Source organism: Falco naumanni, chromosome 1, assembly GCF_017639655.2.
Source record: "Falco naumanni isolate bFalNau1 chromosome 1, bFalNau1.pat, whole genome shotgun sequence".
NCBI lineage: Eukaryota > Metazoa > Chordata > Aves > Falconiformes > Falconidae > Falco > Falco naumanni.
In genome coordinates, this window is record NC_054054.1 from 18,599,547 (window position 1) to 18,621,178 (window position 21,632).

The 21,632-nt window shown below is 52.0% G+C and overlaps 1 protein-coding gene across 2 annotated transcripts in view; it reads left to right on the forward strand.

Moving 5' to 3' along the window:
• The first annotated feature begins 6,506 nt into the window (after positions 1-6,506).
• The window catches only part of SCD5 (stearoyl-CoA desaturase 5), a 31,511-nt gene continuing 16,385 nt past the window's right edge, over positions 6,507-21,632 (forward strand). Inside the window, exon 1 of one of the 2 annotated variants that reach the window (XM_040583531.1) lies at positions 6,507-6,828. In XM_040583531.1, coding sequence (XP_040439465.1) covers positions 6,669-6,828 — 160 coding nt within the window. In that variant the 5' untranslated portion in view covers positions 6,507-6,668. Of the gene's footprint in view, positions 6,829-7,342; positions 7,456-21,632 lie in introns of those variants that run through there. The other variant, XM_040583539.1, reaches the window with a different exon arrangement.

A 21,632-nucleotide genomic window follows, 5' to 3' on the forward strand; every position in this document is an offset into this window, starting at 1 on the left:
ATATGCTAGACTGACTGGGCTATTGCAAGAAAAGGGGGTGGGGGTGTCTTGCTGCCATAGCTGTTTCCCAAAAAAAAACTGTGGAGGGGAGGGGGCATATTTTGGGAAGCACGGCAGAGACAACATGCAGAGCAGTGGCACCACTCCCCAAAGTCCCGCAAGCTCCCCTCAGCTTTGTCCTTACCCTCACCACCATGCTGGTCCTTCGCTTCAGCAGCACAGATCCTGCCATGTCATTAGCCTGGCTGGAGACTGTTATGCCTGAGAGAGGAAAAAAAAGGAGTCCCTGGGTCAGATATTTCCCTCCCTTGTCACCCCCTGCCGCATCTGTGATCCTATGTGGCTCCACATCAGTAAGTGTTCACTGTTCTGAGCCACGCTAAGCATCCATTGCAAAGACAGGGCAGCATGAATAGAGCCAGGCATGGCTCCAAATGTCTGCCACCAACTGATTGTGCCTCCCCTGCAGAGGATGCTGAGCGTCTTGTTGGGTTGCCTCGTGCCGACCTGACTCGCTCAGCTTTGAACAAGAGCCAAGGCCACCGTCAAAGTATACTGAGGAGTGTAATAAATAATGTACTGATACCAGGAACGCTGTCAACATGTCCAATCTTAAATGGCGAAGCTCAGGGTAATCTTGCAGCCTTGACTTGCTGTGTGCTGAGGCACCCATTCCCATGTTTCTTCTGCCAATCCTGCACATGGGACAGAAACATCACCAAATGGTCAGGCAGGGTCTAGGGATACATTTAATGCAATCCTTACTCAAAAGAAGCTAAAGGGATCAAAACTCACAGCTTTAGAGCTAAAAGTTAGCCATAAGTCTACAAGAGTATTTAAGAAGGAGCACCCTAAAAAGGTAACTGCAGCTGATCTCATCAGTAAGTCTGTGTCCACCTGGACAGTAAAAGGGAGAATTCTTGAGAACCTGTTGCTCAGCTGCTTTGCCAGGTGCATGAGAAGCACTTCAATACATAAACATTAAGCACAAATTTCTTGTGCCTCTGATGGTTTAGGTTTTGTTTCCTTTTTTACCACTTAAGATCTTCTTCTGAACAATGCTTTGGGGTCATCACTCAGTTTTTCCTGGCAAGAGAAAAGAAAAAAAAAGGCCACTTTTGTCAACATTTTAAATAGCTCTGCACCAAAATGTGATGGTAGCAGGCAGCAGTAGCGTTAAAATGATACTCGCTGTGTTCTCATGAACTGTTTGCCACCTTTTATCACTGCTGCCCTCTTTCTTTCTTCCAGGTGGAGAATTCTAGAACGTTTAGAATATATCAAAACCAATCTTGGGTTTAATTATATACTGTCTGCCAATTTACTTGCCTCAGGAGCTGTAATTAGTAATTAATTAGCACAGCAGACTAACGTGCTTTGTACCAATATCACCCATAAAGCTGCTCTTCCCCAGGTCCAGCCCTGCATTGCTAGCAATCACCCTTCAGGAGTCGAGGCCAGCGCTGCACCAGGAGCCGTTTGGGATGGACGTGAGCTGGTGTCCGCCTGCCTCCCCCTGCCATGCTGCTCTCCAACTCTGGCAACTCGTCTCAGTAAGGCCAAGAGCCTCTAGGTCTCAAGTTATTAGGCAGGAAGGCTTTTTGGTGGGATAGGCATCACCCTGACACTGATGATGTTGCCCAGCCATGCGCTGCTACACAGAGTACAGCACAACAGGCAGGGGCCGCTTGCAGGTTTAATTGCATTCCCCTGTGCTACCCTCTGCAAAGCAAGAAATAAAAACACACTTTCTCTGTGGGGCAGTACCTAATGCCAGCAGCAGCACTCAGTGCCTGTTAAGTCCATGATGGTTTAATCTGAAACAAGAAACCCCACATGATTTAGGTCTTTGTCATTTGTTCTTGCGTTGGTTATCTGACACACAGTTGTGTCGGCGAAGAGTAACCTGTAACCTCCTTCCTCCCAGCAAGACAGAAGTGTCTTTGTGGCACAGAGATGCCTGTCTTCATCAGTGTTAGGAATTTGCCAGCAAGATACAGATTCATGCCATGGGAAGCATTTCTCACCTCAGTGCAGATGACGGATTAGCCCTCTCTTGCTGGCCAGGCTACAAGAGGATGTGCCTTGACTTGCAAGGTGTGCTGAAGCAATACTTGAAGCCTGTGCCTATCTGTTAAATAACCTGATGCAGCATTTCAGTCAGGTTCAGAAAGGCTCTGTTCCAGGGGCAGTCACATGCTTGCATGCTGCCTGTGAGCAGATTTGAGCCCACAGTTCAGCCCTCTCGCCCATCAGTGCGATTTGAGCAAGAGCTGTGCTGAGACAGACAACAGTGAGACTCATTTCAAGTTAGCTCATGATAGCACCACCGAGCGCTACATACAGGTCACCGAGACCACACCTAAATATCAGGCGCCTCTTTCATCTGCACAGAAGAGGCATTATTGCAGCAGAGGAGGCTGAACTCAGCAAGCAGATGGACACACACAACAGGAGAAAGTCTAGCTGGGACTGCCAGCAAAGGCAAGACATGCAGAGGAGAGGGAGGCTGTAACCTTTCTCTCCAAACACTGCGCTGAGTTCTCTTTTCCAGCGTGTCTGCAGTCACTACACCTTCACCATTAAGTGCAGCAGATGAAACCAGGCAGTTTCCAGATCTCTGAACTACACTTAGGCATATTTTTTTTCAGACTGGCACATCCTTGGCTTTTAAAAATATGAACCCTGGAATGTTTACTGAGAAAATCTTTTGCATTTGTTGCTGTTTTGGTTGCAGCTCCTCAGGTTTCTTCTCTAGATGATTCTGGCTCACTGAGTGTTTTCCAGTATTAGTTTTTACCAAGGGAAATAGGAGTAGGATTTGCAAAGTCTTTTCTTTGCATCTTTGGGTACTAGCAAGATCTTAGCCCGACAGTCCAGATCTCTGTCTGTGGCATGTAGTCACGATCCACATAGTCATGTAGATTTTTAATAGAGAGAAGACATTCCCACAGCATCACATCTCAAAATGTGCTGCTGCTGCCTACTGCCACTGCAGCGATCCTGGGACAAACACTGATGCTGTCACTGAAGTCCCAGTGCCTGAGTGGTGATTTCAGTGGTGAGGCGTTAGGGGAACAGAGACAGGCTCCACTTATTATTATTATCCGCACACGATACTGTGCAACGACACTCTCAGAGGGGTGACTTTGGCGTGGCTTGGGCTCCATCTACTTCTCCACCAGGACCAGTAACTCCATGAACAATAGGGACCCCTCTGGTCCCAAGTGGGGTGGGTACAGGATGATGTCCCCCTTCCAGTTTTGCTGCTGTTTGACAAGCTTTCTCTGCATGCGACTAGCTTTACTAAGATGTGAGATGAGGCCTTTCCCTTCACAGAAGATACCTGACACTGCCACCCTAAGCATCAGCACTGCCCACACCCAGAGGGCATCTGGCCACAACAGAGCATTTGTCATGTTATCTTTGTTCACCTGCTTTTGGTGCTGTATTGGCCACTGTGTAAAACTGCTATGATCTGAAGATAAAAGTAGGATATGAAACTTACAGTATTGTGTGCAACGGTAACACTGCACCAATGCACACTGGTGGCAGAGGGAGCCTTCACAAATGCATTCACCAGTGACTCAATTAGATGGAAATCTGGTAAAGCAGTTTCCATGTGTGTTTGCTTCTTACCAGGGTGGCAGGAAGGTCTGTGGAAGGCAGCTGCTAGGTTTCAGCACCACTTACATCTGTATGAGCGTACAAGACTAACTTGTATTCTGTGCCATGCTTTAATAGCCTGCAGGAGCCAGGTCAGGATGAGCACTTTCATCCTGCCTTTCCAGAGACGTGCTCCCCAGTCTCCATATTCCCTTGCTGCCTCGCAGCACTCCCGTGTCAGTCACCCCAAGCCCTGATCTTCCTCCATTGAACATGCAGGGCAGTGCACCTGCGTCAGCCGTGGTGTGCAGAGGTGAGCTTGGGCTGTGCAGTTTTTTCCTGTAATCCCAAGGGTCATCCATGGTGTAATGTACGCAGCAGCAGCTGGGGAGCAGCCAGTATGTAAGAGATGGGGGCTTCTTTCTGCTCTCAGACACTGAGAGATGGAAAAGTCACTAAAGGACAGAGTCCTTTCTCCTGCCTGCCCCCAACGTCACATTGCAGAGTCCTAAAAGGAAAGCAAGTATCACATATTAACTCAATAGTAGGTAAACTTGGACTTAGCCGAAGAGTTGACCTTGGGCACCCAGAGGAAGTCAGAGCAGGAAAGCACAGTGCAAGTTAAATGACCCTCATCTGCGGTCCTGGTGCATTGACAGAAAGCCATTGTGGGCTACAAACCATGGAGGAGCCAGCCCCAGCCAGGACAGAAGGCTGCCAGCCGGCCTGTGCTGCTCACTCCTGTCATCCCAGAAATGTTCAAAACTAAACAAAATGCATCACAGGCAAACGTTTTACCCAGACATGGCACCTCATTTCCACCTAACAACTTAACCCCCCCCCCCATACTCAGCTTGTGCAAGATGTTCCCTGCTCTGCAGCAGGTGAAGTGCCTCGCTAGAAACAGTGAGCTACCTTCTGCCTGCTGCTCCCCGCCTATCTGGGTCATCCTTCCGACATGGCTGAACTTGCCTCTAAGGAACTCCATGGTGGCATGCTAAGTGACGTGGGGTCCCTTCTCCCCTGCCGTGGCCTCCAGAAGCAGCAGCAGCAGCAGCAGCAGGCCACAGCGACAAGACTCCATGTGTGGCAGGATGGAATGCGGTAAAAATTTATTAAATTGATTACTGCTTTTGAAAAAGCTTTTGTGATTAATTGGGGATCACTTAACTTGGACAATGAGCTCAAGGACAACTTTCATGAGCAGGTGGGGTTTGTCCTGAGCCCCTCGAACAAGCAAGATGTGGGCAGGACCATCCGGACAGTAAATACTGTGTGCAGCTGTGTCACGGCGGTAACTCCACCACACTGGGGTGCCTGGCCAATGTCCCTGGTGTGTGTGGACCTTATGGATGGTGAGGCAGCTGACACCTGCACTTGGCACAAACTTCAAAGCTTACATACACTGGGTGGTCAACTATTTTTGTTTTTCACTGAGTATAAAGGTGAGCGAGCTCCGGGACTGGGCAGAAGCCTCAGCTACAGGTGGGTGCACTGTGTAGGAATTTCCCAGTTACCATGAGACTCTTGTCACTGGCTGCAGTGGGGCTGCCCAGCCTAAGTGTGGGCCTGGGTTGTGTTAAGGTGGCAATTGATGATGTGCCCTTTTCTTAGTCTCTGTACCGCTTTGCAATAATGATTTGATGCTTTGCTCCTTTACCATATTGTGCATAATAACTAGTATGTTTTCCTTTTATCATATTGCACGCTATTTTCCTTTATAGTATAATATATATTTGAATTGGAATTAATTTTTGCTTGGTGTCCAGTCAAGCAGCAAAACATGGCGTCAACAGGCAGCAGGGCACAGTCTTTGTTCAGGTACGCACTGCTGCTGAAAGGCGTGCTGTCTTCGTGTGTGTTTTGGTTTTCAGTGCCCACCTTGTTACTCCCAGTCAGACAAAACTTCATGGACTAGATCTTGAGTATCTGCTCCTCCCGAGAATCCTCACTCTGCTTCCACTGGCTTCCAGGGCCAAACGTCTGGGAAATCGGTCTCTGTGGGGAGCGTCTGCCTGCTCCCGCCCTCGGCCAGCCGGCAGGAGCGGTGCCCGCAGCGTGTCAGGGGCGGCCGCCTCAGGGGGGGCGGCCGCCTCAGGGGGGGGCGGCCGCCTCAGGGGGGGCGGCCGCCTCAGGGGGGGCGGCCGCCTCAGGGGGGGCGGCCGCCTCAGGGGGGGCGGCCGCCTCAGGGGGGGGCGGCCGCCTCAGGGGGGGCGGCCGCCTCAGGGGGGGGCGGCCGCCTCAGGGGGGGCGGCCGCCTCAGGGGGGGCGGCCGCCTCAGGGGGGGCGGCCGCCTCAGGGGGGGCGGCCGCCTCAGGGGGGGGCGGCCGCCTCAGGGGGGGGCGGCCGCCTCAGGGGGGGGCGGCCGCCTCAGGGGGGGGCGGCCGCCTCAGGGGGGGCGGCCGCCTCAGGGGGGGGCGGCCGCCTCAGGGGGGGGCGGCCGCCTCAGGGGGGGCGGCCGCCTCAGGGGGGGCGGCCGCCTCAGGGGGGGCGGCCGCCTCAGGGGGGGCGGCCGCCTCAGGGGGGGGCGGCCGCCTCAGGGGGGGGCGGCCGCCTCAGGGGGGGGCGGCCGCCTCAGGGGGGGGCGGCCGCCTCAGGGGGGGCGGCCGGGGAGCCGCCTCGGGGAGAGGGGGCAGCCTTCTCATCGAGCACAGCCGCCTCATTGGTCGCAGCCGCCTCGGGGGCCGTAGCTTGGTGCGGGCGGCTGCGGCCTCGGGGGACGCCGCCTCCCGCCTCACCAAGCTGCGGCCCTGTGCCGAGGGGGGCGGCGGCCCCCGCGCGCCGGCCGGTCCCCCCGTGAGGCGGCCCCTGGGCGGCGCCGCCGCTGCCGCTGCCGGGGGCGGGGCGGGGCGGCCCGCGGCCACCATTGGTTGTCGCTATGCGGGGCTGGCGGCCGCCCCCCGCCCGTCCCCCGCCGCGGTGCGGGGCGCAGCCGGCGGCGCGGGAGCTCCATGGAGGCGGCAGCAGCAACAGATGCGGCGGCGCGGCCCGGCCGCCCCTAACCGCTCCCCGGGGCCGCGCTGCGCCGGGGCCGCCGCCGCCCCGAGCGCCCCGCCGGCGAGATGGCCGTGTCCCGGCGGGCGGCGAGCGGCGAGGCGGGCACGGCGGGCTGCGGGCAGGCCATCGTCTGGCGCAACGTGGTGCTGATGGGGCTGCTGCACCTGGGCGCCGTCTACGCGCTGAGCCTGGTGCCGCGGGCGCAGCTCCTCACCCTCCTCTGGGGTGAGTGCGGGGCGGCGGGGGGCTGCGCCGCGCCGCAGTTGGGGGGGCGGCGGGGGCGGCTTCCCCGCGGCCGGGACCCCGGCCCGCGGCGGAGGGTCGCCCTCCGGGGCCGGCGGGGGGCGAGCACAGCGGCGTCTTGTTCTCCGTGGGTTCACCCGCCGCCTGCCTGGCGTGGGGCGGGCGGGGACCCTGCGCTGGGACCCCCGCGCTGCCCGGCGGCCTCCGCCGCTTTTGTTCCCGTTCCCCCCGGCCGCTCCAGGGGAGCCATTGCCAGCGCCGCGCCCGGCCCTCGGTTGCTGTAGAAACGGGAGGCACTCTCCCTCCGGTTACATTTATCTGGTTGTTTAGTTAAAAAAAAAAAAAAAAAAAAAAAAAAAAAAAGAGCCAGGCAGCTGGTATTTCGGCTTAAAAGTCTGATAGAGAACGCGTTTGTCTTCCCTTTGCTGCTTCCTGGTGTTACGCTATGAGCACCCGTGTCTTGCTGCTCCAACTGGGAGTAGAAAAATCACCTCGTCCTTTGTCTCCTGGGGAGGGTGATACGTTTTCTCATTAAAGAAGATGTAAAAGTCGAGGAAGAGCTGTAAGACTCGGGCAAGGAGAAAATGAAGCCCAGCTGTGCTTTCCGAGGTGAGGCGGCTGGCTGGGCTTGGCTTCTTTCTAGCCATCACAGGCTGAGGGTTCGGTTCGGGGAAGAGGAGATGAAGTACAGTGCCTTTACTTCCATCTGACAGCGAGGTCCTCTTTTTCTCCACAAAAGAACAATGTTGGGAGAAGTGCTACATAGCAGCACTGCAGCATCGTGCGAGATTTCTCATGGTTTGTGAGAGGAATAGGTAGAGGATGTGCGAGATTTCTCATGGTTTGCGAGAGTAATAGGTGGAGGATGTCAGCATCGCCCTTCGCTGGGCAGAATTATGCGTAGAATCACATAAATGTGGGTGGGCAAGAGGATAAAACCTTGAATGCTATGTACAGCTTATGCGATTTCTTGGATAGAAGACCTGCTTTGGGGAGCTTTTGAGTGAAGGGAGAATGTAATGGCCCGGGACTGTTTTGTGCAAATAATGGAGAGAAGGGTCACTGCTGCAAGGAACTCACAGGCAGGGAATTTGGGTTCTTAGGCTGCTGGTGGTACTGTGGAGGTGACTCCAAAAACCTCAGCCAAATGCTTAAGAAATCGGGTTTATTTTTTCTGTTTAGGGAATTCATAAATCTGTTTTCCACTGGTTCGGCTTTTGATATTCAATCTGTCTTAAACCCATAGAAATAGCCACCCTTGCTGTTTGCAGTTGGGAAGTGAATCCTCCTGTCAATTACCATCCTCTGACAAGTCCTTAATTGGGAAAGTGTTTCTGGGTCCCTGGTGGGGACCTGGCATTTGACTAGCCTGGTTTGCACAAACTGTTACCTGGCTTGCTTGCGACAACCAGAAAAGGTTTGGGGGATGGTTGTGTTTTGCTTGGTTTCCTTCTGTGAGCGCTACTCCTCTCCCCTCCCTATTCCTAGTCATGTTCAGACTGATTTCATAGTTTACCTTGGCTGTAGCTTGATGGCTGGGGAGACCAGGAGAGCCCGCAGGAGCTGCGTGGCCAGAACGCACAGCCTGTGGTCTGATTTCAACCCTTTTAGGTCCCGTCGCGTGTGGGTAGGTGGGCTTTGGTTTTATCTGTCTTTCCAAGAAGACAAGTTGAAATCATCTCTGATTTCACTGTGTCTTAATTACAAAACTCGCTAAGGCTGGAGCCAAAGGATTGAATTACCAGTTCAGCCTTCCATCCTCCAAGGTATTTTTTCCTAGTTGAAATTAAACAGATGCTAAATAATAAACAGGCCTCAACGACTTTGCAACTTAATGCCTTTCTTTCTGAAAATGAGAGCCTCCTGTTTCTCAACATCATTATTTTTAACAGCCACCCTAAGGCAGACCACAAAGTTTTTATGGGTTTGCTGGGTGGTTTTTACGGGGGCTTTGTGGCAGGGAGTGAGTGCATTGGCTCCAGCTGTCCTGCCTGGCTGGACACTGCGCACGGCACTCACACAGGGGGTTGCTGTGGGGTCTGCCCCCCTCAGAGGTGGTGGGCAAGGTGAAAATACAGGATCTTCTACAGAATAGGTCAGATGTAGCTTGCTGTCACGCTGGAAATCTGTGTCCGAGGTCCCTCTGAGAGACTCTGTCAGGGTAGAGAAAAGCAGGGTTGCTGTTGCTTAAGTTAACAAACGCACCTCACTTCACTCTGCAAGGAGCCAACCAGTCGAGTTGTGTCAGAAGGAAGAAGTCTCCATCAGACGTGTCTCTTGCTCTCCCCAGTTCTCCACATCTCCTTCCCTGTGCAGACCGGCTGTGGGACCACCTTTCTGCGGGCAGTGGTTGCCAGCCAGCCTTTGGAGCAGGGGCTGGTGCAGCGAAGTTGGGTGTCAGGTAAGGGTGTAGCGTTGGGTAGCACAGAGATGTGCTGATGGAGGAGCTGGAGCCCTCATCGCACCCATCCGTGGTTTTCTTTTTCTTCCCAAGCTTGCCTGGGCCATGGCAAGCTTCCCAATGATCTTATGCAAGCCCTTGCATTGATTTGTCCCATGCTCCCCACCCTGCTCCCCCGTGGGTAAGCTGCAGGAGCAAGTGTGTGGAGAGTGGCTCGGTGGTGCTGTGTGTGAGCTTGGTGGTGGCGGGCAGGAGGTGGGCAGCTTCCCGTGACTCACCGCCGCCTGCTTGGCTTTTCGCTTTCTCCTCCCCTGAGACATGCACTTTCGGTGTTGTTTTTGGCTGGGGCAGACCAGGTGCTCTCCCTCCCTCTGTGCAGGGTTCGCTTTCTTCCTTCCCACCCCTGAAGGCAGTTGGTAATCCCTGATTTACCACCGCTAGCTCTGTGGAGCTGAAATGCCACTGTGCCATGTAGAATACAGCTGTTCAAGCCAAACTGCCTGCTCAGCAGAGCTCATTTCCGTTGGTAATTTATTGACACTCGTCCAGCTGTACATAATAGACAATGGAAAAAGGCTGCCAAGGGAAGGCTTGGCTGGTTGTTTACTCAGGATTATCTGTGCTCCCCTGTTCCCATTGCCTCCCGTACTAACACCTGGAGGCCCACGTTGCAGCTTCTTGCACCCCACGTGGAGCCAGGGCTGCACAAGGGGTCCCAAACGGCATTCTGGGTCATGCAGCCACCTCGCCCAGGGGGCACCAGGAACTGGGTTATTTTGCAAGGAATGTACAGATGAACCGGTTCTTAAAACGTAGTTTTTCAGGGCCATTCCAGTGCCTCCGTGGCATTTGTTTTCAATCCAAGCTGGACAAAACCAATAAAATTACTCATGTCAGAATTTTCCATGGTCTGGGAGCCGCCTTGACCTGAGTGGCAGCAGATGATATGTGTAAGGCATTGAGCTGCCATGAGCTGTGTCCAGGGGACAGCCGTGTGTCCAGGATCCCAGCAGATCCCACTGGTGTTGTGCCTTTGAAATGTCCCCTGCTCTGCCAGCCCGACTGTGCTCACCGGGAGCCCTCTTGCCTTGCTCTTTGCCAGCCTGACTTGTGGTTTGGTGCAGAGGTGTGTGAAGAAGACACGGTTGCCTTCTCCTTTTCCTCCTGATCCAGAGCCAGGCAGCTTGTGGTACATGGTGCCTCCTTCCTCTTGGCGCTTTGCTGTCCATGCTGTTTCATAGCTGACAGCTGCTGCTTTGGGGCATCCCTGTCAGGGTTCCCAGCCTTGGAACGGGGTGGGAACTGTTGAGGAAATGTGCCTTGAGTCTTGTCTGCCCCCAGTCTCACCAGTAGGCTTGCTGGGCACAGCTGGCAGGTTTGGCAGGGTTCACTGGGCTGGCACGTGAGCGTTCCCATTCAGGGGTCTCTGTCCGCTGGCTTTTGCAGGGCTTTGGGCTCCTGGTGCTTAGCCACCTGCCTGCAGAGAGGTTTAAAGGGGAGAGATCACCATTCTCCGCAGATTCGCATCAGGAACCGAAGCAGGGAGGGAGCACCTTGCTGTTGGTGAGGCCAGAAAGCAGGGAATGGCGTGATGGGTCTGCCAGCTGGGACAGGCCCACATGTTGGCAGGCGAAGGGGTCTGTGGGGCTCGTTGGGGCTGCGGCTGTGGTTCACTGATGGTGTCTTTTGGACTGGATGTGCTGCACCTGCTTCCACAGGTCACTTGGTAGGAAACTCTCTGCATAGCTCGTCCCCCAAGTTTGTAACGTGTCATTAAATGTTTGTTCATAACCAGGAGTCTTCTCTAGCCAGCTCCATCCTGTTGTAGTCCCAGTGAGGTTATCTGCTTGGGTCAGGAAAGCAAAGCAAAAAGCTCTGAAATTCCTGTACAGAGAAAATTACCAGGATGTTTCACTGCAGGGGCCGATGTTTCTGCTGCTGTTTCTTTTGATGGGCTCATGATAGCTTCTTTTTCTTAAAAGACTCCATTCTGAGGGGTCACGTGGTGCGTTAGAGTCTTGGATTTTGTTTGGAAAAAGGTGCTTTAAACCTTCACAGGAGGCTCGTGGGGAAGCACTTGGAATTAGCCAATTGCTTTATAGAAAATAGAAAACCCCCACAGAAGATTAAGCTGTTTACCTGCTTGAAAACCTTTTATTTCAGGCTTCCAAGCATCACTAGTACTAACAACTTTAAAAACAAGCACAGACAGGCGTGGCAGCCCAGAAACACTCTGTATCATCTGGATGTGTTCGGCAGAGCTGCCCGATAGCCGAGTGGATGTCAGTTCGTGCAGATACGCCTTGCCAGAGCCTGGGATCGCGGAGGAGGGTGGCCTTGCTCTAATGATGCTTGTACAGGAGGGGAGGCTTGTTGCTGTTATTTTAGCAGTGTTTAGGAGACGTTTTAGTGCTCTTGAGAATGCCAGATTGATCATATTCAGCCATGACGGGCCCTGTGCCATGCTTACCCACAGCTTTCTCCTGCGCTTGAATGCTGGCTGTCGGAGAGCGCAGACGGAGCGGCAGTGCTGCCCAGCTGCATCCCCGCCAAAACACAAGCTGCTCCCAGGCACAGGTCTGGATCCAAATCCTGCTGCCTGGATCCCTTTGATAAGAGAGATTAAAGCAACTGTGGTTTTAGCACTTTGGGTTACTGTGGTGCCTGGAGGGCACCGCTGAGATCATGACCTCTTTCTCAGCCCTTCTGGTAGCCTGTCGATGTAATGAGGCACATGTTGCTGTTGTGCACTGCAGATGCAAGTTTTTATTGGTGTTGCACATTTCGAGAGTCTTGCATATTCTTGAGTGCCATCTGCTGGCTTTTTTGTTGTTAACTGGTTTCAGTTGTTGACCATTTCTACACAGTGTCAGAAACTCTGCACAGGTGGCTGTAAATAAAAAAAACACCTAGCTCCGAGGAAGTTCCACTTACTACCTCCGAAACCTGTGTGGACAAAGGAGAGTGGAAATAATTGTCTCCACTTCACAGATGTGAAATGGAGACATCTGATTAAAACTCCTCTACTGTCACTCCTGCTGCCATTCTGACAGGAGCACCCTCTGGGTCCTGCAAAGTGATTACACTCAGGTGATTTCTGTAGGCAATGGTTTGGGTCAGGAAACAGGTAGCAAATGCTTTCTTCCTAGATACCTCTGCAGAGGTGTCTGCAGCCACCTTGGCAGGAGGAGCTTAATGAACAGCAGGGACCTTACCTCACCTTACTCCCAGGATAGATCTCCTGGGAATCTGCTGGCTCACAGAACGGTCCCAGCTGTGAGCAATAAGCAGCTCTGGGAGGTTCCTGTGGCATACAGGAGGCCAGCCTTGTTGTCCATCAGCCCTTAGCTCCGCTGTGCTTTCAGCAGTTCAAGCCAGCAGCTGGTCCCCTAGATGAGCAGAGAAGAAGCAGACCTTCAGAATGGGAATTGCATCTCTGAGACGCACATCAGCACCGACGAATAGCCCTGCTTATTTCCAGAGTGGGTTTGGACTGGCTTTTCTTCCCCTGGCCCATTGGAAAGTGTTTTACAGCTGCCTCTCTTAATAGTAAAGTTCTTGGCTTGTTTCTTCCCCTTTAGCATTAAGAGCTGAAGTCTCATCATCTCTGATGGGAACAGAGTCTTTTCTCAAACAGTATTTCTCTCCTTAAAAATGATGGGTGCACTGGAGCTGGGGGTGGCTGTAACATGCTGTCCCCTAGCCACCTGCATCGGGGAACAGTCAGAGCTCTGTGTCCACTGTAAAGCTGGGCAACACGCCCTCCACCTAGCAGTGTGCTGACATGAGAGTGGTCCTGGATCTGTTCCACATCCCACTCTTTAAGATGCTCTACTGTAGAGGACACTCCTGCCCATCAGATTTTTTCCCTTCCCCAGTGTTCATTCCTCTCGTTTTAACTATTGCTGGAGGTGATTCCTTAAGGTCTTGTCTGTGAGCTTCATGATGTGCAGCTGTAAGTATGTATTTTTGTTCTCCGTCTTGATTTCATCCCAAATTTCTTGCGTTGGTGATGCTTTGTTTTGTTTCCCTCTGTTTTGTGTGCTGCACGTCACGTGGTCGTTGTGAACACAATAAAGGAATGGAGAGAAAAAAATTCTCATGGCTGTGGGCACAGAGCATGTGCGTGCTGGGGCCCGGATGGGTGTCCTTTGGTCCTGGGGTTGTCAGGAGGTGGGTTCAAGGCACTCCTGACAAGTCCTTGGCAGTGTGAGTGGGTGGGTGAGTAGTGAAGCTGTTAGTGTTTAGACACAGGGACGTTCACCTGGCACAGAGCATTGCTGGGCCCTTGGCTGCTCTGAGCCATGCTCCAGGCAAACCAGAAGAACCTTAAACGCTCCTTCCCTTTCACCTCTGTGGTGAGGACAGAGATGAGAGCCGGATCCGGCAAAAGTAGAAATCCCTGTGTCTACTCCTACTGAATTTGACAGGGGTTGCTGGCTTCCAGGCTGCTCCCTGATGTTGTAGAGTTGGGAGAAGCATCCCTCTGAAGGAGCCCCATGAAGGAGGGAGCAGGGGAGGTTTGTTGGCACCCCCAGAGCTGGCAGTGTCCAGAAGCCCAGCCAAGGGCTGCGGAAGCATGAGATGCCGCCTCTAGCCCTGGCCTGCCAGCTGCTGAGCTGATGCAGGCAGGCTCAGGGAAGGCAACAGAGGTTGTGGCTGTGGCTTTTGGTACACGTGGAGGTGGGGATGGCAGCGTACAGGCTCTGAGGCGTTCCCGTGAGTGAGTCGGGATGGATTTTATCCAAGTGGAGGGAACGCATCAAAGTTGTGTCAGCATCAGAGAAAGTCTCAAGGGGCTGGGAGCAGATTAGATGCCTCTTCTTCAGGAGGTGCCACCAGGCAGAGCAGCGTGAGCCATGCAGACCTCCTTGTCTGCTACTGCTGCAACTGCTGTTAAGGAGGCAAAAGCATTGTCCTGTCCCTTGGGAGGGCTGGGCTGGAAAATGTCGGCTCGCCCACTCCTCATCATTGCCACTCTGCCTTCCCTCTCTGCAATTACAGTTGCACTTGTAATTAACACTGATGTTATAATTGAAGCCAAGCGGTTCCTTGCAATCAGATTTTATTTTTACCATGTAGGCTAACAATAAGATGTGCTGGCCCCGCTGGAGAGCTGAGATGTTAACAATTACTGTGCTAAGTAAAGCAAGGCTGACATGAAAGAGAGGGGATGGCTGCTTGTCACGTGCTGACGTCAGGAATCCTGCATGCCATCCCTGTTACGCAGGGACCTCAGTACCAGGAGGATGGGGATTTCTGTAGGGAGATTGAAATGAGGATCTTCCTTGACCCATTTTTGGCCACTGGCTTCTCCGATGATGTTCTGAGTGGCTTAAAATAAAATAACCTGACTTTGGCAAATGGGGGAGCTCTTCTTGGCCGGAGTCTTTCTTTGCCTGGCTCTTTGGGTCTGTTCTTTACCTGACTTCATATTTTCAGGTGTTTCATATCCTCCCCCAACCCAGCCTCACCGTAATGCCTACCGTGTTAGCGGAAGGGGCTGCAGTGTTTGGCTGCTCCTACCTTGCCCTCTGCATCTGGAGTTGTTCACAGGATGTCTCCCATCATGGCCACACAGCTGGATCTGTGAAGGAACTTCTGCCCAGGCCCCTAGGTGGTATTTCAGGAGCAAGGGAGAAGGGACCCAGAAGGGATTTGTGCTGCTCTAACCAGCAGTTGCAGCCACCCAGGGCTGCGGTGGACATACAAGCTCGCTGTGCCCTCCTGGACACCTGAGAGCTTAGAAGCTGGAGGCCAGGGTGAGACGAGGTTTCCTGAGGCTTATTTCGCGTTCTTCATACATGTAGGGGGAGGAGTTGGGATGCAGAAGGGCTGCAGCTCATGTAGAGGAGTATTCGGGCAGAGCAGCAAAAGCAGGTCCTGATGGGAAGGACTGGAAATAGGGTCTCTGGGCCCTGGCAGCACGTGGCGTGGAGGGAGAGCTGTCCTGGGCTCCCACTTGGTGCCTGTATTGCTCTCTTTGCGTGATCCTACAGGCAGGGTCACTGGAGGCGGGTGTTGGGTAACAGCGCAGGTTGGAAATGGCAGTGTGTCTTACGTAAATGCCAGAAATTGTAGGGGCTTGAGCGTATAAAAAGGGGGGTTGCCTTTTAATTTATTTGGCCAGCACCATAAGGTTGTAACTTCTTTCCAGAATGCATTTCCCTATAGGTGTGGAAAACAGGACCTTTATAGTCAACTGAAGCAGTGAGTTGTAATGATGGTCATAGATGATCATTTTCATTATGAGCTGCTCTTTCCCCCTCTGCAGTCGGTTGGACTCTGCTGCAGTGAGGCAAGCATGCAAGTGTGGCCAGACCTCCTTGCAGGAGCAAGACTCTCCTTGTTTTCCACTGTTTTTTTGGCTCCTGCCTTTGATGCAGAGGGATAGACTCATGTGCTTGAGTTGGCTGAAACCTGCCTGGCCGCTCTTCAGCAGGCCGATGAAAACCAGCCTCCTTATGCGGTGTATGCACAGGTGGTGGTGGGGAAAGTCAGGGAAGGGGGGAAATACGAAAAACATCTTGCTGAGTAGGTGGAATCAGAGACTTGATGTGTGGGCATCCTCCCTGTGCCAGAGCTTGCTGTGACACCTAGCAGTGAGCTGGGGCTCTTTGGGCTGGACGGTGCAGCCAATTGGTCGCTGGGGGAGTTGAGCAGCCACCATCCAAGTCCCCCTGGAGAGCTGACAGCATCAGCCAGCCCACCGCACTGGAGACAAGCATGTCCTTCACCCTGGCACCATCCTCTAACCTGAGGGCTCGTGGTAGCAGACTGGCCTCGCCACATGCTCGGCTGGATGCAAGAGCCTTGTGCCTTCTAATTTTAAAGAGGTGCAGCACTTGCAGCCCAGCTCTGAGGCTCAAACTGCCAGAAGGAGAGAAAACTGGGAGAGGCCTTTTTTTGTAACAGGTTTTTCTGAGCTCTGGTTTTGGTAAGGGGAGGAAAAGGTGTAGGAGCTGACAGTGTACAAGTGAAAGAGTAAAAAGCATCTGGGCAAGATGCAGTGATACAGAGGGATGGCAGTGTCCTCCAGAGTCTGAAGTCCTGAGAAATCAAATCCATCAGAGCTCTGCTTCGTCAGGCGCTGGCTGGCCTGGGAGGGCACCGACTCCGAGCAGGGTCTGCCCTGTGGGATGGAACCTGTTCGGTGGGGAGCTGGGACAGAGGTGCTGCTGCCTCCCCAGGGAATCGTGCCTTGGAGGCTCAGCAGTCCCTGCTGAGCCCTGCTCTTTCCTGTGCCTGGAGATGGTAAAAGGTGGAAGCTTTCGGTTCGTCCAAATCACAAGTACATAGCATGCCATGTCTTTGTCACTAATAGCCGAGAAGCTGCTATTCCTTGTGTCTCTGCTTTGGGTGATCTTGCCAGCGTGCACGGTGTGAGCGGTGGGGTGAAGCCATTCCCCTGGCATGTACCCAGCTGCACGCAGGGGAAGCTTTGTCCAGCAGTGGGTAGGGGTGCTAAATAGCTAATCCTTCTTCCTTGAGGCAAAGCTGCCCACTGAATGCAGGGCTCTGGAGTGCCGTGCTAATGGCTTAACTGCACTATTTCTTTGCTCCGTCCTTGAAAAAAAAGAGACAAAATCGGCATTAATTCTTTCTTGGCATTTATAGAGCACTTGAAAACCACCAGAGCCCTAGCCGACATGCAGATTGAGGACAGCAGTGAGGTCACTGGGAGAGAAGTGAAATCTGCCCCTGGTTTTGCGATGACACAGGACTCGGCTTAGCTGAGAGAGGCTACGCATAAGCATCAAAAATTTTAGAGAAACCAGAGCATCTTCCAGCTTTCTCTTTTGATCTAAAAATATACGTAAACTGTTTGGCATCTCAAGGCAATCTTCAGTTGCTGGTGAGTTCAGGGAATCTGTATTTGCTTCCTAGGGGAATTTTAGCATTTGCTGGAATACTTGCTGTCAGCCGCAATTTCCATTGCTCTATTGGCTTTATTTATGTCACATTGGCTGCAGTTGTCAATGTGAACGTTTCTGCTATTCCAACCGGAATAAAGGCTTTTGTATACTCAGCCAAAAGGGCTGGCTCTGGGGAATATTCCTGAAAATGCATACGCAGGCGCGTGTGCATCTAGGCAGAGACAGCCTGGATTGCATGAGCTGGTGATGGCGGGGCCAAGAGGATGTGACAGATGGCTTCTCCTGGAGCTCCTTCACTGCGGTGTGGAGAGGCAGGAAAAGGGCCGACTCTGAACTCTCTGCAGCTCTAAATTTCTGCTTCCCCTTTGCCTTTGATGTGCTTCCTCTTATCTCTTTCTCTCTTGGTTCAATTTAGAGCAGCTCAGAGAGTGTGTAGATCTAATTTTAGATGAACCTGCTTCTGGCCTGAGATTTCACACGTTTGGTCTTCACGGGAATGCGCGGCGGCGCGCGAGAGCTGGCAGGCACTGTACGGTGGGCAGCTGGGGGGATCGGTGCTGCTGCACACAGGTGCTTTTTAATTCTCAGTTGCTAGTTTGAATCCAGCCCAAGGTGCTTTTGATGCCAGCCTTTTTAGCAGGGCTCAGCAAACAGTGGGTTGGCTGATCGACTCCGTCTGCTAGCAGAGAAGTGTTTCCTTCCCAGCGACCCCAGGGCCAGAACACCAATTCAACATTTCTTCTTGGCAGCAATTTAGGGAATAAGGTGGAAAATTTCTCCCTCCTCAGTAAATGTAGTTGCAGGTCAGGAAATGAGGGGTTTTGGGGAGGATGGTGTGGATTAAGTGCGTGTTACTATTCCTCATGTCTCTCCACTGTGCAGGCTGAGATCTCCAAGGTTGCCCTGGAGGGTAACAGAGGCAGAGATGTGTACTGGAGACTTGATAGCTAATCTAGATCTAATAGTGCTGCATGTTGACCCTGGCCCTCTCACCAATGCACGGCATGACATCAGTCAGCATTTTTAAATGAGATGATTGGGTAGACCAAGTGTTGGTCTCATTTGGCATAGGAAAACTTTTTTTTCTGAGAGTACAGATGGCGTTTTAAGAAAATATATCCCCAAACTTGGTGTTACTAGTGATAGTGCAAAAAAAATGTTGTGGTACCAGGCACCGTGAAATTACTGGTTGCATTTCTGGTGTGAGCCCTGACGTTGAATCAGGAGAGAATCTTCTGCCACTGTCAGTGTACACAGTGAAGTGGAGGATCTCTTGAGGTGTTCACAAGAGACAAAGCATGGTGCAGCTACTGAAGTGGAATTTCAGTGGGAATGGAGTTAGGCACCACTCAGCACTACTGGAGGTGCTTTCCCTGGTTTGATCAGATTAGCTGATGTGGTTCATCAGTCCTAAATCTGCCACTGAATAACAGCAAAAACCCAAAGTGAGGATGAAAAGGCAGTTGCAGGATATGCAGATGTAATTTAATTTTTAGAAAGGAAAAAATCCTCACCGTAAGATACAGAAGTGTTACATATTTATAGTGATCAGTCAGCTTCGCAGTGCTCGTTTTGTGCTTGACCAGCTTATTCTTTGCATTTCTTATGCAGCCTGATGGAAGACGTTGGGGTTTATGTGTTCAGTTGTTAAAATTACCTTGCCAGCAATTTTGATCTGGCTGAATAAACAGAGGTAAAATGCTGGTGTGGAAATGGAACAAATGTTGCATGTCCAACCCTGTTATTTTTAATCCTCAAATAGTTAGTTATACAAATAAGTCCAGTTGTGGTATCCCTTTATAGCGGGGATTAAAAAAAATGGCCTGTGCTGAGATGAAAATTTCTTGCTAGACTGTCACACAGAGGTTTGCTTGAGGCTTTTCTGCCTACTCCAGCTGTGGAGAGAGTATTTTCACCAAACGGTGTCATGTCACAATATGTTTTCATCTTGCAACAGCGCTTTTAAGGCCAGTTATTTTCAGCTGCTCAGTTGTTGAAGAGGTAACAGATGTCTACAGGTAAAGCACAGCCCTTGTGTTTGTTAATTTTTCTTCCCCAAGCAAAAAATGGGCTTGTCAGCCATTAACATCACTAGAATTCCCATCTTGTTAAGAAATTGTTCTCTCCTTTATCTTGCTTCCTGATCCTTGAACTGCTAGATACACAGTGTGTGTGCAAACATGTATAAGCCTTTGCCAAATGTAGCTTCAAGCACTCCCACCTGGGGCTGGGAACGTGTCAGATCTTGTAGGCTAAACAGTGTTGGAAATGTCATCACCCAGCAGTGAGACCTCCAGCAGACCCAGGGCGCCGTATGCTTCTGAAGCTGTCATCAAAACGATGGCAGTAGGAGAGCTAAGGTTTTTCCACCATAGCAACTGGAAGCCAAAGACACCACTCAAGGAACACCTCCCTGATAGAAAATAACGCCGCAGGTTGGTTGTGAGCGGGGTTTTGCATGGGAAGCAGCTGGCTGAGGCTGTGACACAGCTTGGGAGAAAGGCAGCCGCAACCAGAAATCAAACTGACTCTGACAAGAGGCTCAAACGGGGTGTGTTTTTGTGGCTGGAGTATGCAGGGTTTTTTTCCCACCTTGTTTCTCACCACAGTGAGCACACTGGAAGTTTTTCTGGTCTGTGCTTCATTGTTGGTGCTCCTGGTTTTCTGTGCTGGCTTGTGACCCTTCCATCTGCCAGAGCGCCAGCCGAGGGGGATGCCGTGGTGAGGCAGGAGGCACTCGGCAGTCTGAAGAGGGATCTGGCAGCCCCAGCTGGGGGTCCCCTGCTTGCTGGCCTGAGGCCATGGAACAGCAGCAGCCAGTATCTGTGTTAGGGCTATAGCTGTCAGTGATAGTGGCCAGTCCTAGGAGAGAGCAATGCTCGCGCAGCTTGTTCTGAGCTCTGCGCTGGGCTTTGCACCAGAACAGGAGTAAATGAGGCTGATGTCCTCAGAATGAGACCCTTACCCTTGGTGGCTGTCTTGATCCAAGATCTGTATCTCTCCTGGTAAGAACAAGTCTGATAACAACTCTGGGGAGCCTCCAGCCTTGGTAATTGCTTTTCACGTACTCTGTGCAAGGTACCAATGCCAAGTCCACCAGTGTACAGACACTGCTAGTGCAACAGTAACTGGGCTGTGTCCTCTTTTTTTTCCCTTCATAATTTTTTTTGTCTTCTCTGAATAGCAACTTATCTTACCCGTTTTGGGATAAAATGTGGGGCTAGGTGAACCACCATTCTCATCTCGTGAGGCATGTCATCTGTCGTGTTTGGAGTGGTGAGCACCTTCCCCTGTGCGTTTTTTCCCATTGTTGATACTGGTGAGACAGCAGTGGTCTGGGAGTTCCTACCTTGCTTTCTGGTGCTTGTACATCCCCATGTTGGCTGACCTAAGATGACTTGAAAGTGAGTCAGTGATATGCTGTGTCAGGACCAGAAGAACTTTGGTTGCATTTTGTAACATGCAAAAAAAGCTCAAATGTCCATGAAACTTGTCTAGTCCCAAAGCCTGTTTGGAAAATGGGGCTGCGGTGGGATCTGTGTCTGGTACAGCTCACCCAGACCAAACTGTGACAATGACAGCTCTCCAGGCTCGTGTCGCGTTCAAAGTAGTCACCTTGCTGTGGTTCAATGTAGTGTCCAAATCCCGTGCTTCTGCAAGGGACTGTGAGGTTTTTAGTCACGTATGAGAGAGATGCCAGCAATGGGACCGGCCAGGGCTGATCCCCGTCCCAGCTCCCGGCCCTGCTATCCCTCCTCTCCTCACCACCCCTGCGCACGGCCAGGGACTGCAGGCACTGGCTGTGAGTCGGTTCCAGGCTCCGCGTGTCACCACCCCACAGGAACAGTCGTGTGACGTTAATTTGTATTTTAAAGGTGTTTTATATATTGACAGTAGCGCCATTGTGAGTGTGCAATGGAATTTGTTTCACCGCTATTGTTTTTATGTCTGATGTTTTATCCCTTGGAGATAATTGTGGTTTGCAATGTTTGGCGTTAGTAATGTGCAGATAGTTGCTATTCAACACAGTGACTCCTTGTAATCTGCACCTAAGAAGGATGCCCAGTCATCTCTTCTCTTTCAGGAGCCAGCATGTTGTTCAGATGCGCAGAATGAACCCAATGCTTGTTGGGCTTCTTGTTTTCGTTGATTGGGGTTTTTTTATAACCAGATTAAATGTCAAAAGCAATCTGGAATCTGCTGGATTCACAAATAGTAAATACATGTCATGTTTCTAATGTCGTCCCAGGTTTCAGAAACAGAAGAAGTTCTAATTGTGATATTCAGCATACAACAGAGTTGAAATTTCTTGAGGGAGAGATCTGCTCCATCTTAAGCAACCACTTAGAGCAGAGGATGATTTCCTGGTGCCTGTGAAGAAGCTACAGACTGGCAGTTATTTCTCCATGAGGTCACTCCCCTGGACACTAATGTTTTCAGAAGAGCTTGGTTCTGGGCGTACTAAAGGTTTACTGGAAGTCCAACCATGGGGATAATGAGCTGTTCTG